This window comes from Branchiostoma lanceolatum, chromosome 1, assembly GCF_035083965.1.
Source record: "Branchiostoma lanceolatum isolate klBraLanc5 chromosome 1, klBraLanc5.hap2, whole genome shotgun sequence".
NCBI lineage: Eukaryota > Metazoa > Chordata > Leptocardii > Amphioxiformes > Branchiostomatidae > Branchiostoma > Branchiostoma lanceolatum.
Genome location: NC_089722.1, coordinates 38,500,648 through 38,526,655, shown reverse-complemented (window position 1 = coordinate 38,526,655; position 26,008 = coordinate 38,500,648). Strand labels below are relative to the sequence as shown.

Below are 26,008 nucleotides of genomic sequence, written 5' to 3'. Positions count from 1 at the left end.
TGATGTTTTGCTGGCTAACTTATAGCCACCTTTTCCAATGATTGAAAGAAAAAAAATCAAAAAGACGCCTACAGCATCCGGTGTTCCCAAGTGGTCTCCCATCCAGGTACTGACCGGACTCGACGTTGCTTAACTATCCGAGATCGAACGGGATCGGGTGTTCTCAACGTGATGTGGCCGTAGGCGAAAGATGATGTTTTGGTGGCTTACTTGTAGCCACTTGTTCCAATGATTGAAAGAAAAAAAATCAAAAAGACGTCTACAGAATGGTGTTCCCCGGAGGTCTCCCATCCAGGCACTGACCGGACTCGACGTTGCTTAACTATCCGAGTTCGAACGGGATCGGGTGTTGTCAACGCCATGTGCCCGTAGGCGAAAGATGATGTTTTGCTGGCTTACTTATAGCCACCTTTTCCAATGATTGAAAGAAAAAAAATCAAAAAGACGCCTACAGCATCCGGTGTTCCCAAGTGGTCTCCCATCCAGGTACTGACCGGACTCGACGTTGCTTAACTATCCGAGATCGAACGGGATCGGGTGTTCTCAACGTGATGTGGCCGTAGGCGAAAGATGATGTTTTGGTGGCTTACTTGTAGCCACTTGTTCCAATGATTGAAAGAAAAAAAATCAAAAAGACGTCTACAGAATGGTGTTCCCCGGAGGTCTCCCATCCAGGCACTGACCGGACTCGACGTTGCTTAACTATCCGAGTTCGAACGGGATCGGGTGTTGTCAACGCCATGTGCCCGTAGGCGAAAGATGATGTTTTGCTGGCTAACTTATAGCCACCTTTTCCAATGATTGAAAGAAAAAAAATCAAAAAGACGCCTACAGCATCCGGTGTTCCCAAGTGGTCTCCCATCCAGGTACTGACCGGACTCGACGTTGCTTAACTATCCGAGATCGAACGGGATCGGGTGTTCTCAACGTGATGTGGCCGTAGGCGAAAGATGATGTTTTGGTGGCTTACTTGTAGCCACTTGTTCCAATGATTGAAAGAAAAAAAATCAAAAGAGAGGCTTTCAGCATCCGGTCTTCCTAAGTGGAAAAGTAATGTTGTACTGACCGGACTATTTTGTGTCGGATTACTAACGCGGTAAAAATACGGAGGGACAAACGCGTAGCAGCGAAGTAAATAGATCTACAGAGACTGTGTATGGAGTTTTCTGGCTGTGCTGTCTTGGTCATTTTATTGATATATCAGAAAAAAGGTATTAAATTTTCCGATATGTTCAGTAATACCAAGGAGTTTGAAATAACCTCCTTGGTGATACATACTATTATTAGATAGGTAGACAGCTGGCTTACTAGACAGATATCTTACCCGCTACTTTATCATTGAAATTAACTACAACAACAACAACAACAACTTACAACAGTCTGTATAATGCTGTCCTGGCTTTTGTTCCCCCTCCCCTGGTGGGGCACTAAAGCGCGACTCAATCAGACTATAGCTAGCTACAACATCAACAAGTTATCCTCTAGGCCTCGGTTATATTTTGTGGTCTTAGAAAATACTAGTTAGACGCAAATGACACGTTTTCTCCGGTTAACGGAATTCCGGAAAAGCCGGGCTGTCTTCCTGGCCTTTTTTGCCCCAAGGGCATGCAAAGGGGTTTGGCATCTAATGGAACTTTCTTAATGAAATACTGGTAAATGGCAATCTTAGCTTTGGTTGGGCTGGATGGAAGACAACAGACAACTAATAATACTGTTTAGGGATAGGGGCAACTACACAGAAACATATAGTATACTTTAGTACTTTCGACTTCCTCTCGCTTCTTGGTAATTGTATGAATGTAGAAGGCTGAATGATAAGTTAGAGTTGGTTATCGAAGGCTGTAAGAAATATAAATTTCTCTTTACACTATTCAAGTATTTGAAGTGAGGGAATTTACTAGACAATTTACTAGACACATACCCGAGAATAATGATTCTATCGCTATCATACGAAGGGCAGTCTACAGAAAAATGTATATCGTCTTCTATTTTACCTAAACTACAGAATTTGCAGATTCTATGCTCTAGAAGAGTGCGGTTATTAATCTCTAAGCAGATCTAATGGTTGCGAGGACCGTATCAAACTGACAGAAGAAGTTTTTATTGCAATAAAAACTTCTTCTGCCAGTTGGATACGGTCTTCGCAACCATTAGATCTCCTTGGAGATTATGCGGTTATGTCTTTCTGATTCGATTCGCAATTTGTACCAACTGATTCTTAGTTTTGTAACGGCGGATTTATGAAGTAGCGTTACATTTGCAATCTTTAGATGCCTTCTTCGTTATTATCTCCATGAAAAATGGAGATATTGTTTTGGGTGTGTCTGTGTGTGTGTGTGTGTGTCTGTCTGTCTGTTTGTGTTTCCGGACCACTCTAGTCAGCATAACTCAAGAACCTCTTGATGGATTACAATGATATTTGATATGTGGGCAGCTGTTGTGAAGCCGAAATTCAAGGTCGATTTTGGGCCCCCTGGTATGTGACCTTGGTACTGCAGCAGAAATTCCATTTTTGTATCTTTTGACCTGGACGTGCTATGGTCTGGATTTTTGGTGGCAGATAGCTTGTGGTGTAATGAAGACGTGGTGTGGGTTTGGGCCCTCTAGCAGCTTCCTCTGGAACTGCAGGGGCGTTATCGTGAAAATCCTCTAAGGAGAATAACTGAACAAAGGAACGATGGATTTTCATGACATTTAGTATACAGGTAGCTTAAACAGAGATGTACACAATGAAGTGCAAATTATGCTAACTAGGACTTAATTTGCATAACTAATGAGGAAAATCTATATTTGCAGTGTTTTCCATTATCAGACTCAAATACATGTAACGTATGTAGTTTATATGGGTGTGATACGGAATACCCCGTGTTGTATTCTATATTTATGACCAAGTATATATCATGCAAATGTGTAAGTCATTTGCATGAATAGAATTGTTCATGGAGATATGAGGTCGTGGAACTCTTGTTAGAAAACTTTGTTTTCGTTGTAGATTTCGGATAGAAAGGTCTGAAAATTAATATCTTTTAAACGTTGATAAATCGTTGAAATGATATGAGACGTGCTTGAGACGATTGATTGGGCGCTGAAGGCTGTCAAAATTAAACAAGCCAGCACCATTTATCTGCTTGGATGTATGGAAAATTCTTTGCCTTCGCCGTAGGCAGAAGGTTATATTTTTGGTCGGGATTTGTGGAGTGATGGTGTTGGCGATATTCTATTCCTATATCTATTGATTCCATGGACGGTTGGTGGTGGTTTTTGGTAGGTAAGTTATTGTTAACGTTGGGGAGACGAAGGTCAAGTTTGAAGATGGGCCTTCTAGCGGGTTTCTTTGGTGCTGCAGTGGACTTTTTGTGTTTGTTTATTGGTTGGTTTGTTCGTTTGTTTGTGGTATTACTCGATAGACACTGGATGAATCGTGATGAAATTTAGTAGGTTGGTGGGGCAAAGTTTGATAATGCGGCTCCCTACGGTACTGCAGCTGGACTTCAAAGTTTTTTGGTTCAAGTTCTGGATGTGCTATGGTCGTGATTTTTAAGTGATGGATAGCTTTTGAGACAGGAACAAAGTTTGGCTCTACTAGTGGTTTGTATGGAACTGCAGTGGGCATTTTGTCTTAGACCGACAAGGTGCTGTTCGGTAAACTTCAACAAGTGGTTTGAACGATGCAACCTCGCTCCACGTGCGCTCTTGGTGCGTTTGTTTGGATTTTGTCGTGTATGCTTGTGCATTCCGCTTGTGCATGCCGCGAGGGTAGGAAGCGGTTTTGCTTGTTTTAAATTTTGTCTTTGCTTGTCTCCTTGTTTTGAATAGAGTGAAAGCGTGTAGGGTTTTCGTCAGATAAACGATAGTTTTACTTTCGTTGTCACCAGCACTACGTTTGAAAGAGTGTAGCTGGAACCTGGGCTGGGGAAGCTAAAAGACGTGTGAAGCAGGCCAGAAAGAACAGTCATGTGATGAGGGGCATGTCTGTGGCTGACTTATAACTGGGCAGGTCCAGTGAAAACACTGCATGGAGGCGGTGCTAGATTATCAATTCACTCAGCACAATGTTAGTTTTCATTATCATTTCATATTGGCAATAACGCGCTGTAATTTGTACATTCATCATCATTATCGTCATCGGCTTCTTAGTCATTGCAACATGTCAATTATCTTATCTCAAATAATGATTGGTATATGTACGCAGAACCCCTTGGTACAAATATCATATATTAGAGGGTCTGCATGGGGGACTGGTCCCTGCAACGCTATACACTAAATTCAAAAGAACCCCTTCGTATTACGGTAAGATCTGGTTGCAAATTACGTGACCGACACTAAAACCTGGTTACAAATTACGTGACCGACATTAAAACCTGGTTACAAATTACATGACCGACACTAAAACCTGGTTACAAATTACGTGACCGACACTAAAAAGTATGAATCTGATCATAGATGGCTTTTCCCTACGAATGACGGGAACTAAGAATGGGCTGCCTACGGCTTACGGAAAAGAGTATTGCATCCATGGGGTTGAGGGTTTTAAAAGGGAGGGACCATTCATTTAGCAAGGGTTAGGAGTCTGGAAAAGAGAGGGACCATTCATTTAGCAAGGGTAAGAGTCTGGAAGAGGGAGGGACCATCCATGTCCAATGGGGGTTTAAAAGGGAGGGACCATCCTTTTTACATGGGTCAAGGGTCTTAACAGGGAGGGATTATACATTTTACATAGGATTAAGGCCAGGGGGAGAGAGGGATCATCCATTCAACACGGGGCAAGGATCTGAGGAAAGTAAAGGGACAATCCATTTAAAGGAACCATGGCCATGGGATGAAGGGTCATCAATTTCACATGGGGGAAGGTCTTGGAAGGCACCATCCATTTCATATGGAAGGAAGGTGATGGGGAGAGAGGGGTCATCCATTACAGACGGAGCAAAGGTCTGGGGAAGGAGGGACCATCCATTTTACATGGACTTAAAAGGATGGGAGAGGTGAGGTTGAGGGAAATCCATTTCACGTCAGAGAGGATGTGGGGGTAGAGAACATAAATTTCATACCAGTTTGAGGGTGGTCAGGGAGAAAGCATCAATATTCCTAAAAATCTAATAGTAAATAAAATGTAACTACACACGGTCACCTGGTTTTAAACAGTTTGTTTATTGCAATCGATTTACAAAACAGGAATGCAAAGTGTAATGAGAAAAATATCACAAAGCTCGGATGTATTTTTGTTGTACAAGGTGGCCAGTCTTGTACAACTAGATACATGCCACAAAATATAAAAGCAACAACAGAATGTAAACAAGAAGCAAACAAATTTATAGCATTTAGAACAAATACTACAAATTTTGATGCCATCAAAGCACAGTACATAATTTGACTACCGGTGCCTTCAGTACGCCGCATAGTTACAAAGGACATTCTTATCTTCTAAACAAAACAGTTGCTGTAAACATTCATTAAGTCTGACAGTGGCTCATTACTCTCCAAGCAGAGGTCGGCTCCGGCTGGGCTATTCTGAACGTATTTTATGCGTTTTTGTCGGACTTTCTTTTTGTCCCGTTTTCTTTATGTCGCCAAGCCGAACTTCTGCTTGTAGAGTAGTGGCTACTGTCAGATAGTTAATGTGTTAGTGTGTTTGTGTTGTGTGTGTGTGCATTAGTATGTTAGTGAGTGAGTGAGTGTGTGTGTGTGTGTGTGTGTGTGTGTGTGTGTGTGTGTGTGTGTGTGTGTGTGTGTGTGTGTGTGTGTGTGTGTGTGTGTGTGTGTGTGTGTGTGTGTGTGTGTGTGTGTGTGTGTGTGTGTGTGTGTGTGTGTGTGTGTGTGTGTGTGTGTGTGTGTGTGTGTGTGTGCGCTCCAACATCAGCCTTAGGCCAATTTAATTTCTTGGTTAACGGATTTTTTTCTTAATGAGCATGAGGTCATCATTAAAACAGAGGGCCAAGGTGGAAACTTGCACCTGACCCTGTTCACTCCCTGAAACTGTCTGCACCAAAGTACAAACTTTCCTCCGAGATCCTGTTTTCATGTTGATTTTCCAATCTAGCATTGTTTTTATTCCGTTAACCAAGAAATTAAATTGGTGTGGCCTAAGTCTGGAAATAAGTAGCCAAAATTACAATAGGACTTAGAATAGATGGCTACAAACTACCTCTATAACATAAATGCGCATTATCAACATCTTCGAAATCTAAAGAAATACAGAAAAGACGAGAAAAAAATTAAACTTGAACCTACCTAACACATTGTAAGCTTAACTAGAATCTAGTTAGTAACCCTAGCTTGGGTTACTAGGTCACATTTCCAAGACAGGGCCCGACCAGGATGTTTCAGAAAACAAAGAATGAAAAATGCATATCAAGAATATACATAATTTATGGTAACAAGTACTTTTTTGCAATTTATGTGTTTTGCTGTCTTTTATATAATTTTTTCGGTCCGGCAAGCTTTGAAATGTGCCCTTAAGCATAACATAGTACAATGTCCATGTATACATGATTGCTGTAAAGTGTACACTTTGCATTCCATAAAAGGTCATTGACAAGAACTTCATCTTCAGACTGCTGGAGGCATGACAGGAAGTTAACCTGATTTGTGATTATCATTTCAGTTCTAGGTTCAACCTAGAAATGTACATTTACCTGAAGCATTTGAAGCAGAGAGACCATGACCTCTTAATGGATGGCAAGGTCTTGAGCACATTTTGATGACACTCTGAGTAAAGTTGATGATGAGGAGTTAGGACATTTCAAAAGCAATGGCTACTTCTGCACACAGGGCTCCAGCCTATTTCTGCAGCATACAACCCTGATATATGGCAGATTCAGTTACTGTAACTATGCCGATGGCCGGGATTGCTCTCGGAGTAACTGTAAAGTTCAGTGTTTTCAGAGATCTGGGATTTTCCTGGTTCTGTTAGCTCACAACTACTCAGGCTCTCCAACCACCTGCCTTCTTTTCTGGCCCCGTGCCATCGTCTTGGTTCGGGACTCCAAGATAACGGCACAAGGCAAATTACGTAATGGTCTAGGTTCCCGACGACCCAATACCACCACATAAACAGAAAGGACAACAGTTGGTAGAAGAATCCAAGCAGTCATAAGCTAACAGAACCAGGAAAATCCCCTCTCTTGGAAACTGTGAGCTTCACAATCACTCCGCTAACAATCTCAGCCATCAACACAATCACAGGAACTGAACCAGTCACACACTGGAATTGTACACCACAGAAACAGGCTGAAGCTCTGTATGCAAAAGCAGCTACCACTCACAAAATGCCCAAACCCCCTACCAACAAAACCACGCAAGATGTCAACAAAAAACGTCAAGCACCCTACCACCAGCCAAAAGATTGTGACTACCACTGCCGACAATGTCTCATCTACACGGAGGGAATCATACTTTCAGTTAAATCTATCAATGCAACATCACAAATTGATAACTTCCCATCAAGCCTGTCACATGTCAGTCCTCAGGCAGGGCGAACACACGAGCACCGGTCTTCTGGACGTCATCGTGGAGATGGCGTACTTGGCGTTGGACGATGACCTCTCAGCAGAAGTCCTGAGAGAAGACACAGGAATTAGGACAAAACAGCCACATAAACGTCTTCTTGCTTTGTTCTAATCAAGCCACTACATATCATCACAAATTTCTTTGCCCTCCTAGCCCCTTGTCTACTTGAACCACTACGTACTGTACATTGTACACTAACAAGACGCATTTGAAACTAACTTGGTTTCTGAATCACTACTATTTTACCAACTTAAAATTTCAAACCACCGAGAACACTCTATTTTCTCCCCATTGCGAAATTAAAACCACGCAAACTTCAATGCATTTACAGTAAAATTGATGACCGAATTCTAAGTCAAGCTGTACAGATTCTACTCACAGTGGTGTTTTTCTTGCCTTTAATGCCCACGGTCGTGATGACGACCATTATGGCATGTTGGGAAAGTCGTATAAAGTGCCTTTCCCAAGGGCACAAGATCGGTGACATAGTAGGATTTGAACCCAGGACCGCTTGGTTCTGAGTCCAACACGCTACCATTGCGCCACACGACCCCCCTGTTAATCCAGTCTCCTCAATTTCCTGTCTTCACTCTCTTCAAGTTCTGCAGCAGGGTCAGGATATGCTCACAGACATCAGCTGGGACAAACACAAAAGGCTCAAGGGATGTCCAATGGTATTGGAAATGTGTGAAATACAATTAGAACTTGACACCTGTGACAAAATTTGTGCATGACCAAAAATTCAAACACAAGATGTATTAAACTGAGGACCAGTGCAAATGCACGTATTATGCATGCCTAATAAGTAATTACAGATCCATTTTCATAATGAATCCTATCAACATCAACTAATGCTAAGCAGAGCTAGCTGTGAAACAATACATCACAGGTAATGCTCACCTTATCAAATGTGGCGTGTCCTTTAGGATGTTGTCGCAAAGAAGCTTCTTTGACTGATACTTGCTGCCCTTCTCGCACTTAAGTAACACTGTGCGCACTTCCAGACATATAAGTCAATGGTGCCCCATCACCATTGCTGCAAAACACAAACGATTTTAGTCCAATGGCATGACAAGAGGGGATGTGACATACAAGTTTGGCAGCTGAGATGAAAAGTGCATACATTGACCAAATTTTCCAACCAACAAATACGTTCCAAGTTCCAACCATGTTGGAACGACATTTTCTGCCAAGCGTTGTTCAATGCTTAGGTCCCGCACAGACGCATGAATTTCTAAGAACAAAGAGTTATCCTATACAGTTGAAAGTTTGCGTTGTGTCGTTCAGGCAAATCAGAGAACTTTTTACATAGTGAATTGTTACCAACTTAACGTTACATAAAGCTTCATGAAGTCACGCTAAACACAGCTTTAAAAAGACGCCTAAGTCACACAGTACAGTATCGAGAAGTACTAGTACTTACTGTCGAATGTCGTGGGAAAGGCCGAGGCATCACGCCATAGTTCATATCGATGGCATACGGACTGGCTCCTACTGTTCATCCATGACTCTTACGGCTGGCAGAACCGCGCGAACCAAGGAGGTTAGAACCTCTTGGTGCTACATGGACGAACCTTACGCAAAGGAACAAGGGGCCCTATTTTTTGATTCAGATACAATTTGGGAGGGACTGTCCTAAACAGAATAAGTCAATCACAATCAAAAGGGTGTAACGTTACTTGTGCTCAAGGCAGGGTGCATCAAACACGGGGAGTGAGCCAATCCGGGCGCGGATGCTCGGATCAAGGGCGGCAAGCAGGTCTCGTGGAGACGGAGACAGATCGACCTTGCCAGGCTGGGAGTCGATCGAAGAGTGAACCTTTCCAGGTAGTGCAAAGGCCACAAAGTCACCACGCAATATGAAGTGGCCTGTGATTGGTCATTTGCCAGGATATTCTGGCTTGTTATTGGTTGTGAAAATGCACTTTTGGTTGTCATGGTGATGTCACTCCGGAGTCTCCCCCGGATTGGTCATCAGTCTGAAGACATTAACCTCACTCTAGAGTCTTTCACCCCATTGGTTATCTGAGCTAATAAGATTAGTATTGTTGCAACGCAAGCATTAGTCTCAGCTGAGACGTCCAGACCTGACCCTCGCCAAGTAAACATCCTGGCGGCTAGTAAATATACCAGACAATTGGACCTATTGATGTGGAGTTTTTTGTGGACTGATATCGTATTCTATCATTCTATTTTTTTAATATCGTGTGTATTGATTTGCTTGTGATTTGTAGCGCCCGACTTTTACTACGTTTTACTACGTGTTCTGAAATGTTTCATGTGCGGGTCAAGACTAGCATGTGTCCCACGTGTGCCAATCATGTTCAAAACTGCGCACAACCTGTGATGGTGATTGGCAGCAGTACTGTAGCTGATCATGCTATATAGCTAGCTTCCGGATCCGGTTTGACCAGATGGCTGTATTATATTTTGGGGTCCGTTGAAAATACTAGTCAGACGTAAATGATACGTTTCCTTCCATATTCTACATAATGTATCTACATTACAGACTTATCATTCCTGTTCAAATTAAATACACACGAGCCATTACCGTTCAAGTGAAGCCAAACTTTATTAAAAGAATCTAGTGCCTAAAACCAATGTTGGTGTTGTCTCCTCCAATGCTATCTCAATGTCTTAATAAAGAGAATTGAAATGTTTTCAACTTGATCAACTTAACCAACACACTGTATAACAAAAACGAAAGACATGTCGTGAAATGTACGTAAACTTGTAAACTATATCTCGACTTCTTGAAAATCTTTAGAACAAAAACATGATCGTATGTGGGAAAAATTAATCATAGTTAGTAACTCTAGACAACAAGGGGCTTCATCATCACAATCATCATTTACACCTGCATACACAAACAAACAAACAAATAAAACACAAACAACCATTGTAAGCACAAAAGCAAGCAAACACACAAAGATACACAGAAGCATGGATAGTGAAAGGAAACACATGTTAACACAGAAGCGTAAACACACACGCACACACACCAACGCATGCACATACACAAACGCACACACACACACACCAACGCATGCACATTTGCAGCCGAAGAAGTAATTTCTTTGGTTTTATAACTAGACTGCTCAACGGTGGGTCAAAGTAGAAAACAACTTCCTCCCTGCAAAATTTACTTAAACCAAAAAAATGCTACTGCGGAACTCATGCGCACTTGGATATACGCACAAGTGTGACAGGGCCCAAACACACACATGAACACACGCAGGCACGCACAGCATACAGAGACATGCACCCACACTCATCAACACATTTGTGATAAGGGTTGCTCACTTTGTCTTTTTTTTTTTTCTCACCAAACTAAAAAAAACAGCCGGACTCACTCCTCTGCTTGGAGAGTAGTTGTAAGGATGTTTTACCAGAACCTGTCGCCCGGGATGATTTGAATTTCCCGCCTTGAGACTACGCCCCCTCTACAGGGGTCAAACTGTGGTCACGACACATGCGCAGTGTGTATAAACTGTGCCAAGATGGCGGTGTGTGGTGCTCTGTTGAGATCAGGTCGTCTTTCCAGGCCGATATGTGGCCGAACCTCGTCTTTTATTGGAAGCCGTCCTGCTTCGGTGAAGAGGATGGCGTCAGCGCTATCGTATGTACCAGAGACAGCTCCCAGTGACTTCGGTAAGGGACGAAAGGGGAAGGACATATGTGTGTGTGTTTAGAGGGGGAGGGGGGATATAAACATCAATCATTATGTCAGGCACAGTTTCTAAATAATTTGTACATGTATGTTCCTACATTGTGCAAAAGACTAACGTCAAATAAGAAGGACAGGGCTATTGACCAAATGTTCCTGCCAAATATAAAGATATTTGCACTATGATTGACAAGATGTTCCTGTCAAATTATAAGAATTTTTTTCATTATTGACAGGATGTTCTTGTTATACTATTAACTTATAGCAGTGTGGTTCAAGCACCACTTACTGACAAGTCTAACCAGTCCGGACCTTTTAGCCTAGTGGTAAGTGCGTTGGCTTTGTGTGCTTGCAGGCCTGGGTTTGATTCCCAGGAGACAGCACTACTCGCCTCGTGTGTTTCAGTTTCAGTGGTTCTCACACCACCGTTCCTGTGAGTAGTGGCCAAAAGTGCCGCACAGGGATAATATTGAATTTGGAGATTCAAGGACGAATCTAAAAAATAGAAAAGGGGAGTAGTGTAACAGTGTGGTTCAAGCACCACTTACTGACCTGTCTAACTGGTCCGAACCGTTTAGCCTAGTTGTAAGTGCGTTGGGTTTGTGTGCTGGCGGCCTGGGTTCGATTCCTGGGAGCCAGGAGACTGTACTAGTACTACTCACCTTATGCATTTCACTGTCAATATCCGTGGTAATCATTCTTTGACAAGTGCATGCTGAGGATTTCCCTGATTACGTTGAAGAAGTAATCTATGTTTACGACGTGTCACCCGACAATATGTTACAGAAAAAAAGTTAATTTGTAAGCCCTAACCTGAACTTGATTTGATTTTTTAACAGGTGAGACGACAAAGATGAATCTGTTCCAGTCTATCAACAGTGCCATGGACGTCGCTCTGGCCACTGACCCCACCGCAGGTTGGTGTCTCTTCTATGCTAGTTTGCATTAGTGCTGCGTACCGGTACCATACTGTACGTTAAAATTGATTAGGTACAGGTCCAAAATACCGGATCATGAAGTACCATTACTGTACTGATATAAATTTACGCCAAGTCTATGCTTATTTTGTGACTGATCTCCTAACCTCATGGCCTCATGTGACACCAAACGTGACCAAAGTGACACCTAGAGACAGCGTAACTAACAGTACATGTAACATGCAACAGATCATTCAGGCAGGCCGGGAGTTTTGATAGCAAGGCCAAGGGAGTTTGGGGTAGGAAACCTAGTTATGTTCTTTGAATATTAATAAAGATACTAGTACTGACAAGTTGAAAACAGTTTATTTATGTTCCTGTCATTATTGTAGAAGTTCAGAAGAACACAACTTCAGATTGTTCAGGTGCAGGTCCGGACTTGTACCTAAACCTCTGTACCGGTACCTGTACCTGATGTTACGTTAAGGTATGCAGCACTAGTTTGCATGTACTAGTAGTCCATGGATCTAGATGTTGTGGGTTTGAATCCTGGGTGTGTTGACATGCATATGTGCGCTACTGGAAAAGGGTGCAGTCCACAATCCTTAGGATGGGACTATAGTATAAATTTCGGTCTACTGGTCATTGTGCTTATCACAAACAGCTAGGGGAATTTCCCCCAGTACAGTGAACCTGCATATACTGTACATAGCATCTGTCTTCTCTGTCACAAGTTGACCAGAGATCTAAAACTGGGTTGAGATCACTCTTTCCTTTTTGTCTACAGCATCATTTCAAGATTGTTTTTCGATTTGATTTATAGTTTTTATACATTGATGAAGGTTAGACCTCCAGGTAATAAGGTACACAAGGTACATGTAACAGACTAACAGTTAGTGAGTTACTAGTACTCAACCAACTGGATAGATTTTCAAAAATCTGTCCAGTTGCTTGAGTAACTTACCTTGGATAAGTTACTTTACAGTTTCCTGGATTTGTGAGAAACAGTGATTTTGTGATTTAATGAAATTGTAAACAGTACAATACACGTAGGCTATAGGCAGCTGTTGCTGGTGTCGTAGCCCACACACAAGACAATACAAAGCACATAGACTACAAATAACAAACGGTCGGTAAATACAATTAATCTAAAAAGCAGCGTAATAAAACATAACCTAGAACTAGTGCTGAATTAGTCTGAGGGGGAAGTCTGTTGCCAAGGTGCACACAGCTTCAGGAAGAGTGTACTGCATGTGCATGCAAAATGTAGTCAGTTTTCCTCCAAGTCCCAGTCCTTTGTTTTTGTGTTGTCCTTTTGCTGAATGATTACTTCAAAATATCCGAGAACGAAGGAAACAAGATACTAGTAGTAGTGTGGCCTTGTAATCGCAACAGACATTGTGAAACTGTTGTATTGTTCCACTGCAGTCATTTTTGGAGAGGATGTAGCCTTCGGTGGAGTCTTCAGATGTACTGTTGGACTTGCAGACAAGTATGGTGAGTGAAGTTTATTTTGTTTATTTGTTTGTTTGTTTGTTTGTTTGTTTGTTGGCATAGACTGGTCAATTTAGTGATCGGTCCTCTCATGTGGGATGTCCCATGTTAGAGGCATGTTGAAGAACCTGTCATACAATCAAACCTGTTTAAGTGATCACCTCTACCTAAGGAACACCTATCCAAAAATGTGACATTTGGTGATTTTTTCCATTGCCATGTAAGCTAAGGAATCTTGTCTATCGTGACCACCTGTCCACATAGACCAGATTTAATTTGTCCTGAGTCGTCTTCTTGGACATTGTTGCCTGTACTGCCTGTGTTGTGTTTTGGGGTTACCTGACCCACCCTAGCCAAAACCCACGACCCGAACTTTTTGGGGGTGGGTGAACTGTTGTCAAGGGAAAGAAAAGTTTGAATCTGAGTGGTAAAATTTACTACAGACTTCCTGTATTTCACACTCTGTTAACAAATTAGGGCTTTCGAACAGTTTGATGTAATCAGAACCACAACATAAATTTTCTGAGGCCTTTCCTATTTTTGCACTGTGAGAGTTGTCAAATCTAAAGATATATTCAAATCTGCTTTTAAGTGTAGGCGAAAGTTGCTAGGAGTTGAATCAGTTAGGCAGCAACCCTGCCAGTGCATGTTTGTCTACTGGCAGTGTATGCTGATGAGTTAGGCATTTTGTATTTCAGTGTTCAGAGGACAGACTAGTAGTTAGGCACATTCAGACAATGTCTACTAGTTAGGCAGCAACCCTGCTAGTTCTTTGTGTGTTAGCTGACAGTGTTTGCTGATGAGTTAGGCACTTTTGTATCTCAGTGTTCAGAGAACAGAGTTAGGCACATGCAGACAATGTCTACTAGTTAGGCAGCAACCCTGCTAGTTCTTTGTGTGTTTACTGGCAGTGTGTGCTGATGAGTTAGGCACTTTTGTATCTCAGTGTTCAGAGAACAGAGTTAGGCACATGTAGACAATGTCTACGTGTATCAGTTCAGGACTCGAAACACATTCAAACTCTATTGTTTGTTTGCCCATACTGTGCTTGGTAAACATTATGATACAGAAGTTCCAAGAGAAAATAAAAGCAAAACTCCAATAATCATATCAGTCTTACATATACATATACAAAGAAAACGTAGCTTACATATACATATACAAAGAAAATGTAGCTTCAAGTCAGCTCATCCTGATTTTGGCAATGTCTTGTTAACCTTCCACTCTTAAGATCATGATATTCTGTCATTAGCAAGACTAGACAGCCAATTAAAAACACAAATTGAAGTAGTGAAGGTAATTTGCAACATGGACAGTAACTGGGAAAAATAATTTCTCGCTTCTTCGCTGAAGTAATATCACTTGAGAAATTGCCATAAACATGTTGATATTACTATAATAGTAGACATTACACAGTAGTCATGTGCTGTATAGTTGTTCTCCTTTGAAGTGCTGGTCCAAAAACCTAGAAAGATCTGTTGTGTCTGAGCAGTTAAGTGTCTTAAGTAACAGTAACCTGTCAGTAATGTGCAGTGACGTCAGTGACAGACCACGTACTGAGACCAGAAACTGATCTCTGTACAACCTGTTGTTTGGCCAAACCATCTTATTTCTTGGTTCTCGGACTTAGACTAAGAAGACAACACTTAACTGGAAGAATAGCTATGAAAAGAGACTCTTGGACAAGGTTTATACCATGGTGGCCACTAGGGGTGGGTTCCATTACCAGTACAGAAAATTCAGGTCCAGGTTCAGGTCAAGAGGATCCGGTCCAGGTCTGGACTTGAACCTATAGGCCTGATTAGTAGTACAGAAGTACTATCATATTTTGTTTGGAGAGCAAGGCATTGGTACAAGTCTCTGTGAGTGCTTTAAATTATGTTCAAATTGTATATTGGAATTATATTGTTATTTCCAGTCTATATTAGTGGCTAACTGTTTTATAGAGCAACCTCAAAATGGACCTTCGTGCCAAAAAGACAGAATTGCACCCTTTTCTAAGCTATCACAGCACAATAACCATTTTCTAACAGGCTCAAAAACATGTCCACTGATTTTTTTCTGGTCCATTTGTTTGTTTGTAGACTGGTCCATGAAGAAAAACGGTGTTATACTGGTACCCCCTCCTTTGTTGTGTCCACAGTTTCAGGGAGTGAATAAAGTCAGATTCAATTAGTTTCCCTCCCAGGCCTCTATTTTCATTCCAATTTTGCATCATTCTTTTAAATTCCGAAAACCAAGAAGTTGAATTGGTTTGGCTTTACATGGCTTCACAGGAGCTCACTTGGTTTCATATCCAAATGCCAGCGTAGATCTTGTACACACCCACCTGCCAAGCAGACACTGACACTGTAATTCTTCTCGCTGCCGAGGTAAAGGTAAAGCGGTTGAACCTCAGACTGAGGACGAAGCATGACGCTTTTTCATCAGCTAGTAGTGCAATGCGGCTTCGCTACAGCTCGCGTTCTTGGCCACGCACACCGGGTCACCCCATACTCTTCTCGATAAGTGTGTTGGGTTCTTTTTACGTGCAGAGGTTTGACGCTTGAGGCTTATACCTGAAGCTCCCTCATACACGGGGCCGCCGGCTTTACGTCACCATCCGAAATGCCGAATGCAATCCCTATCATCATGTCCGAGCTAGAATCGACCTCTAGGATCAAACTCGGGCCCTAGGATCCATGGAATTTGATCCAGATGGCAAAACAGCGGGGTTTCATAACTGCTTTCGCCACGGGGACATACTGGGCTGTGGCAAATTGTGTCAAACAACGAAAAGCATTCGCAAAGCAAAGTGGCGCAAACCAGCGCCAATCTGTCGCCTGCAAAATGGTGTTAACGGCCACAAAACAGCACAATCACTACAAATCTCTTGTACATTGGTTTCTATTCATGATCAGTGGCAACACTAGCATCTGAAATAAAGTTATAGTGTATCTGATTCGGGGGCAAAACTAAGAATGTGACATTTGGGGTACTGCCATTTTGTTTACCGAGGTCACGTATTTTACCCATGTGTCGCACCTTAGTGTGACCGCAAGGGAAAATTGGTTGGCACAATTTCCTAGCGCAATTTCGTGCATTCCAGAGAGTTAACCACTTTTTTCGGGGAATTTAATTTGGGGTTTAACTAGAAGGCGAAAGGAGGTTTTTGCAATGTTTTAAGTTTGCTTTTGAAACATTTTTGTCCTACAGTAGTGAAGCAGTGAGAGGTCACTGCAAAAATTATGCAAATATAACCACAGTGAACATTTCAAGATCTACAATATTTTTCTAATGGCAAATTACTGGCAACATGTTGGTCTTGACTTTATAGAGCTTCAAATATCAACCTACATTTTGCCAAAAAAATTATGTAGATTGGTGGAAATAATGTAAACAACTTGCAATTTTGCAGGCAAGAAAAAATGATGTTTTGAATATGAACAATGATTTAGCTATGCAGCAGTATAGAACATCTTTTTCTAGTAGCTGTTAGTATTACAATATGCTATGATAGAAGATAGTGAAGACTTCATCTGTCTGAGTTGGCATTCATGGCATGATAATATTATCATATGGCAGGGACAGTGGCAAGTGGGTACTTACTTGCAGAATAGATACAACACAGTGGTAGAAATACTTTTTTTCAGTGTTCTGCAATATTGCAGAATGTCACAATTTTTTTCTGCAATTTGAAAATATTTTCTGCAAATACACATGCCTCCATACTACAACCTTCTCAACTTAATAATGTCTACTTACTTACATTACATCTAGAGCTTTGCAACATTGCTGTAATTCTTTATTCTCTCACTCTATCTTTGATTATCACTAGCAAAGTTTTTAAGAGGAATAACATGCATGTGTGTGAAAAATATTCAAATTAATAGCGAAAATTGCAACAGCAAAAGTATATTTATTCAATATCAATCAAATCAAATATTCGTTTGATCATTTCAGTATGTGTATCAAAATTAAAAACAAATTCAACAGCCTGCCTGATAAGGAGGACAAGGGAATTATATTCTTGCTAAAAATGCGTGTTCTGATGCTATTAATAAATAAGATCGCACGACCTGTGACACAGCCACGGCCCACAGAAAACATGACAAAAACCGAGAAAAAAATGTAAAATTCAAAATAAAATGCCTTTGCGCAAACCTTGGCCTCTGTGTAGTTTTTTGTATAAATCTGAAACATTGATATCGGTTTCAAACATCGGACTCCGACTTCGGACATTCGGGAAGACTCCAGAGACGGCTCGGCGATGTTAGTTTTTCACGTGGGTGCCCCCCTCCCCACTGTGTCGGCACAGGAGAAAATGTTCCGCCTTTTCTCACAAGGCGGTGCTCAATATCTATCCGAGTAGTTCTCAACTTCATCGCTGCCATCTGGACTTCAAGGACCACGGGGTAATGTCAAGGACCACGGGGTAATGTAGTGGCCACCGTTTCGTTCCTTCTGTCATCGCGCCCATGCCCCGAGTTTCGGCTCTGACGAAATCGCATGCTTGCGACATACTCACTCTGGAAACATCCGGGAATTGTTTTCCCGACTTTTGCCGACCCCGAGATCGTGACCGCGGAGATTTGCGAGGGTTGACGGAAATGCACGAATTTGACATTTTCTCACATGATTCGTCCCCGAAGTTATCACGGAAAGTGTCGAAACCCCCCGAAAAAAACTGACCTCAAGTAGCACCAGGCAGTCGGAACGCACCGAAACGCCGCCATCTTGCGCGGCGCTGTGGGCTGCAGTTTATTTACAGCGCCGCTAGTTTGCTTAGTACTAGTAAGTGTACTTAATCTCCTGAATTGGGAGCCATTGATTCCCGAGTCTGATTTTTTTTCTTCTGCAAAATTGCAGATTGTTTAATTTTTCTTCTGCAATCTTGAAAATCTTTATGCAATTTGCAGATTGCAGACGGGTATTTCGAACGCTGCAACAGAAAAAGTATTTCAAGCTCTGCTTAAGAATGTAAGAGCATTACTGCTCTGCAGTTTAATATCTTTAATTTGTTTGTTGGAAAGTTAAAGGAAGTTCTTTCTTAGAATAGAAGGAATTTTATCTGAATTTCATTTAGAACTCAACATATTTATACTCCGGCATATTACAGCCAGTTAGATTTTGATAAAGATTGATTGGTTATTTGATTGAATATTGATTAGTTATCGAATGATATTTGCTTTATTTTGTTAAAGTGATATTTGATTGGATATTGATGGTTTTATGATGATTGATTGATGATTGATTGATACTATATTGATTGATTGATTGATTGATTGATTCCCATTTTTTTGCCAGGCAAAGACAGAGTGTTCAACACCCCGCTGTGCGAACAGGGCATCGCTGGGTTTGGCATCGGCATGGCGGTGATGGGCGCTACGGCCATCGCCGAGATACAGTTCGCCGACTACATCTACCCTGCGTTCGATCAGGTAACTCAGCGAAAAGCGTAACTCAGCGAAAAGTTCCTCCGCTCAGTTTACTGAGAACAAACATTTTGAGAACAAATATTGACTGAAAATAAATCAACGCAATGTCTTGTTTAGGCCACACCATTTGAATTTCTTTGTTAACAGATTTTTTGAAAAAATGCTATATTGGAAAATTAACATGAAAACAGAATCTCAGAGGAAAGTTTGAACTTTGGTGCACACAGTTTCAGGGAGTGAACAGGGTCAGGTGCAAGTTTTCACCCCAGCCTTCTGTTTTAATGAGTTCCTCTTGCTAAAAAATTTTCTTAAAAATCTGTTAACCAAGAAATTAAATTGGTGTGGCCTTATGGTAACTGCCAAAGAAATTTGAGAGGGTACATGTAGGTAAGCATTGTCTTTTTTTTTTAGATTTTGACTGCATGAATACAGTTTAACATTGAACTGGAATTCATTAAGATACAGTCATACTGGTACTTTAAACACCATGTTGTATTTGGACAAAATATTGTACATACTTGCAATTGTATATAGGGTACATGTACTTGTGTATATCAATAAACTGAACAAAGAAGTACACTGTTAACTACACATTCCGACATTAACTAAAATACAGCCTGGAGGTCAGCAAGAACAAAATGCAAGACTTGTTGGATTCTGTTTTGAATTTTCACCATTCTTATTTCAGATCAAAAATTTTATGTATCTTGCCAGTGGCCGACCCCAAAAAAGGCTAGGTTCAGCAGGTTTTGCTATGGTTGGTTGGGGAACCGAAAACACAACATTTCTTTGCTAGGCCTTGGAGCATTTCAAGATTTACTGTTATTGGGTGGGCCGACTACTCTCTCCTTCCAGCTAAGGGCTGAATTACAAGGAGCTTACAGTTGGTGCAGTTGCAAGCGTCTGTAATGGCAGCCTGTATTCAGCACTCTAGTGACCTTGATACAACAGAAATTGCCCCAGTTGCGGCCATTGGACTGTAACTGTAAGGTTATACTCACACTGGGAAGGGCCCCAACTCTTTTCAATAAATGTGGTGAATGAATGAATGGTTTATTTACGTCCCAAGACAAAACATACATAGCAGCCTACATTGGCTGAAGTGAAGTATGATTTACATAATTATAAAAATAGTCTAACAGCATTAAAGATATGTACTACATGTATAAACATTTCATACTTACAATACTCAATTTGAAATATATGCGTACTCGTTTACGTGCTTTTTTGCTGCGCCAACACTTTGTCATTGAATACAATTAGGTAAGGTAGTGCAGTCTTACGATATCTAGACAGTGGTCCTACATTTGAACTGCGTTATCTGGTGTTTAGACCTAAGGTTCTTGCCATGGTGACTCATACGGTTTGGAGGCAACCAATTGGTGGGTTTTTACATGCTCCTGGTGTGGCTCTCCTCAAACACAGTACCTCCTTTTAATGTCCTATCCCAGGGTAGTCCCGAACTGAAACTAGGCACCCAATTTTCAGCTGGGTGAAGGGAGGAAATTCATGCCTTTAATTTCGAGGGTTCCCAAGGGCACATCATCGCAGCTTGTCAAGAGATTCGAACCCAGGACCTCTGCAGCTGGGCCAAACACCCTGCCATAATGCTACCGATGCCACCACAGTAATAAAGGGGGTGCACCCCAGTTTATTTGGGGTTTCAATTGGAGGCTGCACGCCCTCAAGTCTAGGTACCGTCCCTTCCAGGCAAAGGCGGTGGCAGGAAATTTCGCACGGTGGGCGAGATATTGATGACCAAATGTTCACCAAATCGAGCGCCAAAGGATTGTATGGGGTCTGGGCATGTTCCCCCGGTCAATTTGAAATCTAGACCCTCTGAAATGCTTTTTGTTGAAAATGTTAACTCAGACCCTCGAAACCCTTGCGTCACTTTTTTGTCGCGCACTACCACGGACTCCGGTCGCGGTAGAACTGGGGTGTGCAATGTTAAGGACTAACATGTCTATTTCTGTGTTCTTTAGATTGTGAACGAGGCGGCCAAGTATCGGTACCGGTCGGGGAACCTGTTTGACTGCGGCCGGCTGACGATGCGAGCCCCGTGCGGAGCTGTCGGACACGGAGCGCTGTACCACTCACAGAGCCCGGAGGCCTTCTTCGCTCATGTGCCTGGTATAAAGGTGAGATACAGAATGATACAGATACAGAAAGGAATGGATAGGTGGGTGGGTGGATGCTTGATGAATGCATAAATGGATAGATTGATGGGTCAATGGATGATTGAATATATATTAAGTGAATTGAAAGCAGTGGTGGCCCGCATCGTTGACAGAAGAAAGCGGCGATGATGATGAAGTGAATGAATTTTTAATTGAAAGAATGAATGAAAATAAATGAATGATTGCATACATGTATGGATGGATGAATGACTGGATTGAGTGAATGTGTTGATGAAGGTTAAACATCCAGGTAGTAAGATAGGCCCAAAATAGTTACTCAAGCAACTGGACAAAATTTTGAAACAGTCAGACGTTTCATACAGCATCCGCTGTCTTTCGTCAGTGACTAAAGATAGAACTGGGAAACTAGGTTTTATTCCAAAACTTTGAATAGATATGTTAAATGAGGTTAAGACAATTTATGATGTCTTGACGTAGTCTTCAAAAGAAGGTTAATTCAAGACAAGGTTGTATGCTAATAGTTCAATTAGCTACAGTACTGTTGTTCTAGTACAGTAACTAAATGTTGTTTGTCCGGGGATGGGGGGTGGTGGGTAGTGCGCTACTGTCTGAAACGTCTGTTTCAAAATATTATCCAGTTGCTTGAGTAACTATTTTTGGCGATTGAGTGAATGGTTTGAATGAAATTAGATGTATGAAGATAGAGGAATGAATGAAAAGAAATGAATAATATTAGGTACACTGGTATGGCCTACATGTACATTGTACTTCATTCATATCAGTTACTGTACAAAACATAACTTCCTTCTCCATAATTTAAACAAGTTCTCGTCACTTGTTTGAATATACATAGTTTAGTACAATATGTATACAGTCAACGCTACAATGTAACATCGGATGTTTCGAAGAACGTGCGTATTTTCCCCCATGGTTTCCACATGTTCGTAATTCTCTGACGTCAGTTTGCCCCGGCGCTATAATCCCCTTACGACAGGTGTGGTTTTCCCACACCCCGTAAGGACAGCCTCTTACGTGTGTGTCACCCTACAGGAAATACAAGGGATTGTTTGTCCATTTAACGTCGTTAGGCCACACTAGTGCAGTTCCTAGGTTCGCAGGCATTCTGAAGTGAAAACAAGAAAGAGGATACAAAGAGTGAAGTCGATGTGGCATAATGGCAGGGTGTCCTGGGTTTGAATCTCCTTACATGCCCCATAGACGTTGTGTCCTTAGGTGAAAATGAGTACCTAGCTTCAGTTAGGGACGTCCCTCGGATAGGACGTTAAATAGAGGTGTGTTTGAGGAGAGCCACACCTCAAGCACGGAAAAGAACCCACCACTCTTATCGAAAAGATTAAGGTCCTTCCCAGTGTGAGTGGATCAAATCAATCCGTCCAGATAAGCAGCTTGTACTGTTCAGTACAAACCTGGTGTGTTACGCCATAAGACGATTGCCTGGGTATGCAATACAAACAAAGAAAGATGAAAGCATATAGTGCTTGAAAACAAGTTAATCAACCCAGCTGCCTAACCCGGTAACTGATACAAATTTGGTACCAAACCTTAGCAGCTTGAAGGTTAACTCTGAATATTCTTGCTTCCCAAAAGTTGATGCACCAAGTCATAAACCTTACCCTCAAACTCTTTTGTCATGTTGATCTAATTCCAGCTTAGTGTTATTTTTTCGAAGTCTGAGAACAGCCAAATTAGTTTGGCATTGCCTTCCAGTCTTCCTGATTGAATTATGCCCCACGTGCGTCATTGGTGGATTTGAAAACAATACCACTGTGTGGTTCCCAATTACGTTTGCATTTCGGGCCGTGGTGGCTAGATATCCTCATTCAGTTCCGTTGCTATGGAGGAGAAAGAACTTGAACCTTAATGTATACAGTGTGGCTTTGAAGTATAGAGATGTATTGTGTGTTGTACATGTTTGTTAGTGTATCTCAGGAAACATGCACAGTGTGTTTTACATCAATGAAGGTTAGACATCCAGGTACTGAGATACTCAATACAAACGTTACTCAAGCAACTGCATAAGTTTGGAACAACTTTATACTAGTTGCTTCAGTAACTTTTGTATAATGTGAACAATGTCTCTATAGCTCAACTGGTAGCAGCCTCACGGTTGAGCTCCTAGTTCCAATAAGTTGGTAACTGGGAGACAATGGTTGAAATCCTGAGTCAGGACATCTCGGTTGGGGCTGCAGAAGCGACGTAAAATGGGGGTCCTGCATTCAAGGAGGTGCCTTGGGCACGTTACAAAGGGGAAGGGCTAGCAGCCACTCCCTGTAGAAATGTACCCTACTACAGAAACAGCAAGGAAACTTGCGGCCCTGTGTGCCACTAGGCACTACATGTGTCTGAACGAACAAATAAATTTTTGTTTTGTAATCTGTTGGTTCTCGGATTGAGAAATTCAAAAAGATAAATTAAGGCCACACAAATTTAATTTATTGGTTAACAGAATTTTTAAACAAATGCTAGATTTTCATAATTTTTTTTGTGCTAAAATAAAAAATAAAAATCTGTTAACCAAGAAATTAAATTGGTGTGGCCCGAAGGTTGGTGAACTCTAGGCCTGGGCTCAACTTCACAATCCCTATAGCAGGTCCCAATGTTGTGCCATCGGGATATTTCCTCATTCGACTCAAGTGAAAATGAGTACATGTACCTAGTATCTACAAAATTTAATGTAGCTTCGGTTAGGGACATCATTTCTGGTGAGACGTGAAGCCAGAGGTTCAGTGTTTGAGGAGAGCCACCTTAAGAATGTTAAAGAACCCACCACACTTATCAATGAGAGTACTTGTCCTACCAAGTGAGAGTGAATCGAACGTGATATGGTCTTGCGCTGCTTGTCCTCACAGTACAAAACTGGTGTGTTATGCCTTAAGGTGGTCTACCAGTTATGCGAACAAACAAAACAAAACAAATACGAAATAAAGTTGTGGCAACACCAGCACCGGAAATGTTTATTTACATGCAGTTATTTGTTGCGTTCCCACGGTTCACAAAATGTACGGAGTGGCTATTATTAGATTTTGGTGGAGTTCAGTGACTTTTACTTGTCCAAGGGCAAGGACATACTTGTACACTTTAGCAGTATTTTAGTGTCTGCATGGTGGGAGGGTAATGCATTATGAATGGCGCATAATTCTGAGCCTTCATTTTTTTTAAAAGGTAAATTTCACGAATTACAGTACTTCCCACATGTACTTCAGAAAGAGACTATCAGAATGCTAGAAGTATTTTCTAGAGAATTGACTTTCCAGCTCGGTCGTCCGTAACATCTTCAGAAATAACGAATCCCTTTGCGACAGAACTGACCTGTGCGAAAGGCAATGCTGACTTTGGTGAGGAACTTCAAAGCCTTCACTGCTGCTAAGTTCAAAGATGGTGGAAACATGCACAGCTCCTAATGATGTGCCGCATGGCAGGACTACCAATGTGTAGATTCAGTGCCCTTGTTGTTAGCTAGAGGGTTGTTGTGGAGAAGTCTATGGGTTTGACCCCGACCATCGCTCATACCAAAGATTTCAAAATTGGTCCAAATGCATATACTTCCGAAAATAATTTCATCAAGTTGGTAGAACATAGGATATTTGGAGTTTCTTTTTAACACAACCAGGAATCTCACCTGCTGACGTTTTGGTGTCTGTCAGACACCTTCTTCAGAGCTTCTGCCTGGAGTACGTACTGCTTCTCGCTGCAATATAAGGGGGGAGGGATCATGAGAGGGGATACAAGCTCAGCCACGTTTGGGATTGCGTTCTCACCGCAAAAGCGCCACCTACATTGGCTACTTATAGCAGCGAGAAGCAGTACTCCAGTCAGAAGCTCTGAAGAAAGTGTCTGACAGACACCAAATGCGTCATTGATGTGCAGGTTTGATATATTTGAATAAAGTAAAAAAAGTGCTTTCCTGTGTGTGCATGCCAGGTTGTGATATGTCATGTTTGTACCTGTGCTATATATGTATCCTATGTCATTGATTGTACAGGTTTTATATATTTGAATAAAAGAAAAAAATGATTTAAAAAGTGTTTTCCTGTGTGTGCCTGGCAGGTTGTGATATGTCATGTTTTGTACCCGTGCTATATATTACATGTATGTATCCTATGTCATTGATGTGCAGGTTTTATATATTTGAATAAAAGAAAAAAATGATTTAAAAAGTGTTTTCCTGTGTGTGCCTGGCAGGTTTTGATATGTCATGTTTGTACCTGTGCTATATATGTATCCTATGTCATTGATTGTACAGGTTTTATATATTTGAATAAAAGAAAAAAATGATTTAAAAAGTGTTTTCCTGTGTGTGCCTGGCAGGTTGTGATATGTCATGTTTTGTACCCGTGCTATATATTACATGTATGTATCCTATATCATTGATGTACAGGTTTTATATATTTGAATAAAAGAAAAAAAAATTAAAAAGTGCTTTTCTGTGTGTGCCTGCCAGGTTTCGATATGTCATGTTTTGTACCCGTGCTATATACATGTATGTATCCTATGTCATTGATGTGCAGGTTTTATATATTTGAATAAAAGAAAACAAGAGCTTTTAAAAAAAGCTGGCGTTTCGGCTACGTTTATGAGTGTGAATTGTCTTTTCCCTTTACTTGAAGTAAAATCTGCCAGAGGAAGTCACTCAAGGGCTGTTCAGTCTATAAGAAAAATTGTCATTTTGGGAAATGAGTACTGTTTTAATAGAGAAAGGCAGATTGGGGAAAGCAATTTTGAAGTTACGTCACTTAACTTAAGTGCTTTTGAAAAAGCTGGTCTTGGCCTACAACTTGTACTTATTTGTAAAATGTATAATAGGCTCATTATAAAAGCTATCAATGTAATTATGTACATGGCACG

General features: G+C 41.4%; 1 protein-coding gene, 1 long non-coding RNA gene, 3 other non-coding genes and 2 pseudogenes across 5 annotated transcripts in view; 1 reads left to right on the top strand and 6 right to left on the bottom strand.

Moving 5' to 3' along the window:
* Positions 1-65: 65 nt before the first annotated feature.
* LOC136426346 (5S ribosomal RNA) lies at positions 66-185 on the bottom strand. The gene has a single exon (XR_010754280.1). It is a non-coding gene; the product is annotated as a 5S ribosomal RNA (ribosomal RNA).
* A 71-nt stretch (positions 186-256) lies between these two features.
* Positions 257-374, bottom strand: LOC136425801 (5S ribosomal RNA; annotated as a pseudogene).
* Positions 375-445: 71 nt separating this feature from the next.
* On the bottom strand, positions 446-565 carry LOC136426231 (5S ribosomal RNA). Its single transcript, XR_010754174.1, has one exon. It is a non-coding gene; the product is annotated as a 5S ribosomal RNA (ribosomal RNA).
* A 71-nt stretch (positions 566-636) lies between these two features.
* Positions 637-754, bottom strand: LOC136425793 (5S ribosomal RNA; annotated as a pseudogene).
* Positions 755-825: 71 nt separating this feature from the next.
* On the bottom strand, positions 826-945 carry LOC136425966 (5S ribosomal RNA). The gene has a single exon (XR_010754137.1). It is a non-coding gene; the product is annotated as a 5S ribosomal RNA (ribosomal RNA).
* Positions 946-8,062: 7,117 nt separating this feature from the next.
* Positions 8,063-9,864, bottom strand: LOC136422101 (uncharacterized). Its single transcript, XR_010753578.1, has 3 exons — positions 8,930-9,864; positions 8,407-8,542; positions 8,063-8,143 (listed from the first exon to the last, which is right to left on the bottom strand). It is a non-coding gene; the product is annotated as an uncharacterized lncRNA (long non-coding RNA).
* A 1,110-nt stretch (positions 9,865-10,974) lies between these two features.
* The window catches only part of LOC136422091 (2-oxoisovalerate dehydrogenase subunit beta, mitochondrial-like), a 28,923-nt gene continuing 13,889 nt past the window's right edge, over positions 10,975-26,008 (top strand). The window contains exons 1-5 of the mRNA XM_066409743.1: positions 10,975-11,157; positions 12,013-12,090; positions 13,519-13,587; positions 18,871-19,004; positions 20,987-21,142. Coding sequence (XP_066265840.1) covers positions 11,007-11,157; positions 12,013-12,090; positions 13,519-13,587; positions 18,871-19,004; positions 20,987-21,142 — 588 coding nt within the window. The 5' untranslated portion in view covers positions 10,975-11,006. The remainder of the gene's footprint in view (positions 11,158-12,012; positions 12,091-13,518; positions 13,588-18,870; positions 19,005-20,986; positions 21,143-26,008) is intronic.